Here is an 8,611-nt window from a genome sequence, read left to right on the forward strand (position 1 = left end):
AACTCACCTTCTGCACCTGCTTCCTGACTCCCGGCGTATACGTGACAGAATACTGCCTCACGAATTATGGAAGCAGCAGAAGATAGACATCTCCCAGACGGTCTGTGAACAGGGACACCTTCTCCGTCAACGTCACGATCAGCTGGCACAACTGGGTGTGGCTATGGTTGAGGTCCTCTGCGTCCTCCACCGCCTGGACACCACCCGAGAGGATTCACCTACAACTAGCGAAGGGCCTTTTACCGAGTCGACATAGCGAGCCAGCCCCTCAGCTGTCTGCCCAGGGAGGTGATGCCCGACTGTCCCTCCCGGACAAGTATGATGGTACTCCATCCAAATGCCATGGCTTCCTACTCCAGTGCTCCTATTTTGCCCATCAGACGGAATTCCCCACCACCAAGAGGTCCAAGGTTGCCACGGTCATTTCCCTACTGACCAGGTGGACATTGGAGTGGGCTACAGCCGTATGGGAGAGAGGAGAGGAATAGTTGGGTTCCTACGAGAGGTTCATGGCTCTGTTCAGGGCGGTCTTCGACCATCCACCGGAGGGCAGAGGGAGGTGAGCGACTATTCCAACTCCGGAAGGGTGCCCAGACCGGCACTATGGCCTTCCGAAGGACATAGTCTCCGACATGGCCCCCAATTCACATCACAGGTATGGAAAGCCTTCATGGAGAAGCTGGGGGCCACGGCCACCCTCACATCCGGGTACCGGCCTCAGTCCAATGGTCAGGTGGAGGACCAACCAGGAGCTGGGGAAGTTCCTTAGGAGTCACTGCCAGGACCGGCAGGGTAAGTTGGCCCGGTTCCTTCCCTGGGCAGAGTACGCCCAGAACTCACTTCGTTACTCCTCCACCGGGCTGACTCCCTTCCAGTGCGTCCTGGGGTATCAGCCAGCCCTGGCCCTGTGGACCCCGAGCCAGACCGAAGCCCCTGCGATGGACGAGGGGTTTCGGCACACAGAGGAGGTTTGGAACGCTGCCCATGTGAGGTTTCAGCGCGCCGTCTGCCGCCAGAGTGAGGCTCCCGTGTTCCACCCTGTTGATCGCGTCTGTCTCTCCACCAGGAACCTCACGCTCCGCCAGCCCTGCCGGAAGCTGAGCCCCCGGTTTGTGGGGCCCTTCAAGGTCGTCCGGAGGGTCAATGAGGTAACATACCACTTACAACTCCCCACCAACTACCGGATCTCACCCTCTTTTCAGGTTTCCCTCCTCAAGCCGGTGGTTCCTGGTCCCCAGGCTTACGCCGTCCCCGGCGACACCCCTCCGCCTCCCCTGGACATCAATGGGACCCCTGCCTATGCCGTCAGGTCCCTACTGGACTCCCGACGTTGTGGGGGTCGGCTTCAGTACCTGGAGGCCTGGGAGGGGGTACGGTCTGGCCCGCTCCTCGTCTTCGGGGCCGTCCTCCTGGCTGGTGTCGTCCTGGGGGGGGGGGGGGAGCAGGAGCGCGTAATGATGGGGAGCAGGAGCGCGTAATGATGGTTGCCAGGACCGTCGCCTGTCTACTAACCACCGGTCCTGGCAACCATCATTACGCGCACCTGCTCCCCATCATTACGCACACCTGGACCTCATCATCACTTTGATTACCTTCCCTTTATTTAGCCTTGGTAGCCTCAGTCATCTGGCAGTATTGGTTTGTTTTCATTCACGTTCTATACGCTTCTCATGTTTTGTTTATCTGCATTGTTCATTATTAAACTCACCTTCTGCACCTGCTTCCACCTTCTGGTCTGGAATACTGTTTTCATTTAACGTTTTGATATCTTTTATAATTTTAAACTATTCATTTTTGGGGCTTTCTATTGTTCCATTCATTCACTTTAATGGGACTGTTTTCAATATTCTAAAGCCCCCAATTGTGACATCATGACTTCCAACAGTCACTGTAAACGATGTAACCTTTGACACAAATCTGCTACTTTAACCACTTTCCCAACAAGTTAGACAAAAACTTAGAGGGTATAACTTCTTGGTCTACTTCTCTGCTATTCAAATCTGGACGATACAGCTGTTTTAGTAACCGCATCAACAACTTTGTCTAATTGTTTTCAAACAACTGCCGTTTTGACCACTTTCTCAACTAGTTAGACAAAAAGTTATAGGGTATGACATCTTGGTCTACTTCTGTGCTATTCAAATCTGGAAATATGAGCAGAAATATCTACTACCAATCAAGAGGTAAGGCTGTTTTAGTAACCACAACTATTTTAGCTAACTTCCCACTGTTGAATAGTAGTGGGGACTCGACTCCAAAAGAATCCTGCCGCCAGAAGGAGCAGGCGGATCGCCACCGCAGTGAGGCTCCCGTGTTCCATCCTGGTGATCGCGTCTGGCTCTCCACCAGGAACCTCCCGCTCCGCCTGCCCTGGAGTCGTTCACTACTGTTGAATTAACTACCATGGAACTTTTCTGAACTTTCAAATGATAACAATGGGGGAGCACATTCTAAGCATGACACAATGAGTAAACACTGACATGACTCAAATCAGCTACCTTGACCACTTTTCCCAACAACGCATCATAGACAAAAACTTAAGAGGGTATGACACCTTGGTCTACTTCTCTGATGTTCAAACCAGAACAGCAATAACTACCCCCCCTCCACACACACCATCAACCTCCCGTCATACATACATACATTTATTCCTTTATGATACCAATCAGTCCAACTTAACCTCCTTCCATCAGTTCTTCCACTACAACAAAAATACTTGCAAAGAGTTAAAGCAAGCCCCACCAATTTTTCTTCAAGGAAAACGCAATGTGAAGTGTTAGTCCCATGTTTCATGAGCTGAAAAAAAACATCCCAGAAATGTTCCATATGCAAAAAGCTTATTTCTATAATATTTTCTGCACACATTTATTTACATCCCTGTTAGTGAGCATTTCTCCTTTGCCAAGATAATCCTTCCACCTGACAGGTGTGGCATATCAAGAAGCTGATTAAACAGCATGATCATTACACAGGTGCACCTTGTAATGGGGAAATTAAAAGGTTTTGTCACACAACACAATGCCACAGATGTCTCACGTTTTGAGAGTGTGTGCAATTGGCATGCTGACTGCAGGAATGTCCACCAGAGCTGTTGCCAGAGAATTTAATGTTCATTTTAATACCATAAGCCACCTCCAGCCTCATGTCATGTCAAACTCTTTGCGTTCCGACGGAAGTCAATCATTGGAGCTGTCCACAACGCTGCTTGGGGATGCCGCACTAGGCTGCGGTGCGTTCTGTGTACCGCATGCGTTCAACATTTTCAACTCGTGCATTGCTTTACCGTGCGGTGGTACAAACAAAAGTTAATAAACAGTCAAGCCAGCTAGCTAGCAGTCGAACCACTTTGCTAGATAGCTTAGCTAAGAAATTGCCAGAACCTAGCTTACACTTTCCAGCTAATTATTTCACATTCAACTGACAAGGGAATCCAATCATATTGGCAAATGTGTCTCCATGCAGCATTTATAGCATGGAGGTCCCGGTAGCAATCGGCGCTTTGGTCGAACACGGCAGGGAACCCAGAGACAGCGAAAATGACCTTCTCCATGCTGCAAACCTTTCTGCAGCCTTGTGAAGGACGTGCGTCAAGTTCCAGTTACCGCCAATATCCAGCAACTTCGACCAGCCATTGAAGAGGAGTGGGACAACATTCCACAGGCCACAATCAACAGCCTGATCAACTCTATGCGAAGGAGATGTGTCGCGCTGCATGAGGCAAATAGTGGTCATAGCAGACACAGAGGTTTGTGAGAGGTGCTGACATGTTGAAAGCACCGAGCTGTCTGTTTGAACGACTGGCACACAGCTCAGACACCCATGCATACCCCACAAGACATGCCACCAGAGGTCTCTTCACAGTCCCCAAGTCCAGAACAGACTATGGGAGGCGCACAGTACTACATAGAGCCATGACTACATGGAACTCTATTCCACATCAGGTAACTGATGCAAGCATTAGAATCACATTTTAAAAAACAGATAAAAATACACCTTATGGAACAGCGGGGACTGTGAAGCAACACAAACATAGGCACAGACACATGCATACACACACATGATAACATACGCTCTATACACACACACGTGCACATGGATTTTGTGTTGTAGATATGTGGTAGTGGAGTAGGGGTCTGAGGGCACACACTTAGTGTGCTGTGATATCTGTTATGAATGTATTGTAATGTTTTTTAAATGTATAAATACCTTAATTTTTCTGGACCCCAGGAAGAGTAGCTGCTGCCTTGGCAGGAACTAATGGGGATCCATAATAAACCCCAGGAAGAGTAGCTGCTGCCTTGGCAGGAACTAATGGGGATCCATAATAAACCCCAGGAAGAGTAGCTGCTGCCTTGGCAGGAACTAATTGGGATCCATAATCAATACAAATACTGACTGGTTTTCTGATCCACACCCCTACCTTTTCTTAAGGTATCTGTGACCAACATATGCATATTTGTACACCCAGGCATGTGAAATCCATAGATTAGGGCCTAATGAATTTCCTTATATGAACTGTAACTCAGTCAAATCTTTGAAATTGTTGAATGTTGCATTTATATTTTTGTTCAGTGTAGTTTAAATAAAAAAATGGATACAACTTAGTTCAATTGAATCACAGCATGTCTTTGAATGGACCAAAAAGAGTCAGGAGATCTTACCCAAGGCCACTTGGTGAATCTTACTGCCATTGGCTGCAGCACTGAGGTGTGATGCGTTGAAGGGTCTGATCTCGCCCCACTCGTTGTCATTGTGAAAGCTGTAGAGGATTGTCTCTTTGTTCCACAGCAGCAGGGATGCGTCGGCTGATTCCAGGAAACGCATTTCAAAGGGACCTTTGGGGATGTCCTTCAGCTTAAACTTGGTCATGAATGTGCTGGTTATCCAACTAGGGACCAGTTCGTTGTAACTGGTGAGGAAGGAGCGGGGGATGGCGCCTGGGACGGAGTTCATCACCAAAGTGGCCAGGGAGGCCGGGTGGGAGCCGAATGACGCTGTTAAAAAGGTGACTGTTGGAGGAACCGTCAACACAATTTTTAGGAAATTGGCCCTACCCGGGTTTTTTAATTGCTTTGGGCCCACAAGCAACACATTGTCTTTCCACACAATTAGAGAGCTCAGTTCCACATCCTGAAAATACAGAAGAAAATGCATTGAGAAACAATATGACTGTCTTATTTGGACTAAACCATAGTTATTTACAAGTGATTAAATGTGGAGATGGAAGGACTACGACTTTGATTTTCACATTTACTTAGATTTTCACATTCAATCACATTGAATCCCTTTGGGAGGTGCTGATGCTTACCTGAACAGGGTAGTTACTAGCGCAGCACGTTCTTTGATAGAGGCCCATCACTCCACTCGTGGGAAGTTGAGGATGTTCTGTCAGCACACGATCCTGGTTGTCCCTCCAGTAGAGGGCGCCATCTATTCTAAATATGATGCCGTCCTCAAGAAGAGCAGCTTGGTCCACAGTGAAATATCCCTCGGGAGGGACAGGCAATGATCCTGGGTCCACCTTCAGCTCCTCAGAGGTGAGAAAGGCATTCTTGGTTATGAGGGCGCCTGTGTCGGAGAGGAGCAGGCCGTGGTAGAGCTCACAGGTGCCCCACACCAGTAATAAAGGGCTTCCTGGGGCCAGACGCAAAGACACCTCCCTCTCCCTATTGGGCTCCGTGGGTTCTGGCCAGTAGAATGTGTGCTGACCTTCTATGACAAAGCGATGCTGGAAACTGATTGGCTGACCATAAATGTGAAAATCGTTGTATCTTTCATCACCAGGGATGACTGCTTCCCAGTACCTATGGTAGAGAGTATATATTGTGTATTATTGGAATGTCAGAATTCGTTTTTTATTGACATGGCTTATTCTGCCATTCTTTTAGGGTGGTATGCTTACCCATCTTTCTGGAAATGCCCCAGATGTGTCTGCTTAGATGTTAACGTGATCACTGGATACTGTCCATTATTGTAGAAGTGCTTAGTGATATATCTGGATTGCTGAGGGACATGAATGCAACTGAAAATTGTAAGTACAATTGAGATACTTTGATGAATTTCTGACAGAGATGACGATGCCAGAACTGGTCTCACCGTTGAGGGTACAAGTGCAGTGTTGTTAATTTCAGCAGGGTCTGCTTGCTCAGGATCAATGATCCACATTCTCACTTTCTGAAAGAAAAACTGCCACAATTTACATTGCTGAAATAAGTTAAGAGGATCTTTCCGTTAAGCTGCCATTTACTACTAAAGCTTTGTGTTGTAAAGTCTATTTTACCTTGGAGCTTGTTTCTGTTGAACCTCTAAAGGAGAACATTTTAAAACAGCCATTATCAACACACAAAAAAGCTAGAATCCATAATCCACATATATACAGAGAATAGTATTTTACCTGTCAATTGGCACTACAGCATACCAGATAAAACTGAAAAACGAATCACTGATGAAAAGATAACGTGTCTCTTCTTCCTCTGGTGACTGTTCAAATCATGAAATATAAAGTATTACAAATAAATAACAATTTAAACATTAAGGCTTTTTGATGGAATAATTTTTTGTTAACATTCAGTTCAAATTAAGAAGGTACTTACGGACACCAATGGCTTTACCATTTGGAAACCAGGAGAAGTGCATTTCATGATGGCATTTGGGGAGCTAAATGGGGTTCACAATAAAAACAGTAGTGCCAGATAGAAGTCAAGGCAATGAAGGTATCCTTTAAAATCCATGAGGAACTGTAATGGACTGTAAAATATTGATCAATAATTACATACAGTACATCTGCAGATGCCAAATGGTGACTGTTCCATCATATTTTTCCTTTACCTTTTGTTGTTGACATTACAGGACTCTGGATACTCCCATTCAACAAAGTCAGATCCATCATACTTGAGGAAGACCTAAATATAATACTAGTTTTAAACACACTGAAGTCTGAGTAGCTAATTCAACATTATACTTGGGGTTATAATATGAAAAGAGTGTAACTAATTGTATATATTTAACAATAATCAATGGGAAATTGAACAGTAGGAAATATATATTCCTTCCAAGCATATGCATATTCTTCCCATGCATCTGAATTGTTTTAATTGCTAGTGGAACCAATCTATCTTATTGTTGGCTAATATAGCTAGCTAGCATTAGCGTTTGCTAGCTAGTGTCTTTGTCATTAGTTAGAAGTTAAGAGTACTTACCGCATTTTTTAATGTAAATAAGTTTTCATCCTCCAAAATATTATTGTATCTGTAAAATAAATGCATAGACTATATTTACATTAAAACATTGCTAGCTACTTGATGCTCCCTTTTTGTAAGCTTAGCTAGCTAGCGAAAAAGAGACCAAGAGGCTATGTAAGCTTGCTAATAACGTTCGCCCATGTTATCTAGCTGGCTAATATATTTTGGGCGGATTGGGTAGTTAGCTAGTTTAATTACCTCCATACTCCAACGATTAATTGGATTTTCAGAAGTACAAGGAGAGCCAGAAAAAAAGGTAACCCCCTCATCCTGTCTAGCTTAATATTTAGCAACTTGCTAGCTCACAGAGGCGGGTAAAATCATTTGGCTCGCTCTTTTTTTGGCGTTGTGGCTGCATTCCAGACCGCCAAATAATTATGGGTGCGTTCGTAAATTCACTCTGGCTATCTACTCCGATTTCAGAGCACCTTCATCGGAGTGTGCCAGAGCGCAGAATAACTGATGAATTTACGAACACACAACACCCGTCGAATATGAACGGTGTCAGTAAACGTCGGCCAAAAAATTTAATGAAATTGTTGCCAGCAGCAGTTACTGTCACCTACGCTCTAGATAACATGAAAAAATCCTAACCAGCTCTGCTAGGGCGAGTAAAATCAAATTGTATTTGCCACATGCACCGAATACAACAGGTGTAGACATTACAGTGAAATGCTTACTTACAAGCCCTTAACCAACAATGCAAAGTAAAACAAATAAAAAAAAGTGTTAAGAAAACAAATAAAAGCAAATAACTAAAGAGCAGCAGTAAAATAAAATAACAGCTAGTCGAGGTAATTGAGGTAATATGTACATGTGGGTAGAGTTAAAGTGACTGGGTCATTCTACAGATTCGGTGCCTTTTGTGATTGAGGAGGATGAAACAATGAACATTAAAATCTTAAGCTTTTTTTTATTTGATGTGACAAAGTAATGTGTGTACTTGATAGAAAATACCTTTTCCCATCTCAATGTAGAGTATTAAGTTATTATTCTGTATTATTTTCTCAAACAAGTCCCAATTTAATTCAACCCCGTCACAGTCATTTTGTTATTCAACTATTCATTTTTCCAATAAGCTTGAGATCAGCTTCTGGCATAATCTCACAGTTTAGATGTCCCTTGTAAATAATGGCATATTGTAATTAAAGAGAAAATCAAGAAAAACTGACCAGCACCATCCTTTCCAGTTTACGATGAAGAAATTTCTAATCTAACTCCACATTTTCGCAAGAAATGTGCAAGAATGCTGCGTAATTCCTGACAAAATTGAAATAGCCTTATTTACCCTGATTTAATACACACAATAAAAACACTATTGATGTTATATTTTGTGTATTTAATACAAAAATGTAAAAATAATAATCTCG

The 8,611-nt window shown here is 44.3% G+C and overlaps 1 protein-coding gene across 3 annotated transcripts in view; it reads right to left on the reverse strand.

Annotated features, from left to right (window-relative positions):
• Positions 1–7,573, reverse strand: part of LOC121584650 (cation channel sperm-associated protein subunit epsilon) — a 28,704-nt gene extending 21,131 nt beyond the window's left edge. For 2 of the 3 annotated variants that reach the window (XM_041900667.2, XM_041900686.2), the window contains exons 1-10: positions 7,440–7,573; positions 7,200–7,248; positions 6,829–6,902; positions 6,594–6,657; positions 6,395–6,480; positions 6,281–6,305; positions 6,097–6,186; positions 5,903–6,003; positions 5,309–5,804; positions 4,662–5,130 (exon numbers count right to left, since the gene is read on the reverse strand). In XM_041900667.2, the coding sequence (XP_041756601.1) occupies positions 4,662–5,130; positions 5,309–5,804; positions 5,903–6,003; positions 6,097–6,186; positions 6,281–6,305; positions 6,395–6,480; positions 6,594–6,657; positions 6,829–6,902; positions 7,200–7,248; positions 7,440–7,510 (1,525 nt within the window). In that variant the 5' untranslated portion in view covers positions 7,511–7,573. The remainder of the gene's footprint in view (positions 1–4,661; positions 5,131–5,308; positions 5,805–5,902; positions 6,004–6,096; positions 6,187–6,280; positions 6,306–6,394; positions 6,481–6,593; positions 6,658–6,828; positions 6,903–7,199; positions 7,249–7,439) is intronic. The other variant, XM_041900677.2, reaches the window with a different exon arrangement.
• Positions 7,574–8,611: the final 1,038 nt, after the last annotated feature.

This window comes from Coregonus clupeaformis, chromosome 1, assembly GCF_020615455.1.
Source record: "Coregonus clupeaformis isolate EN_2021a chromosome 1, ASM2061545v1, whole genome shotgun sequence".
Lineage (NCBI taxonomy): Eukaryota > Metazoa > Chordata > Actinopteri > Salmoniformes > Salmonidae > Coregonus > Coregonus clupeaformis.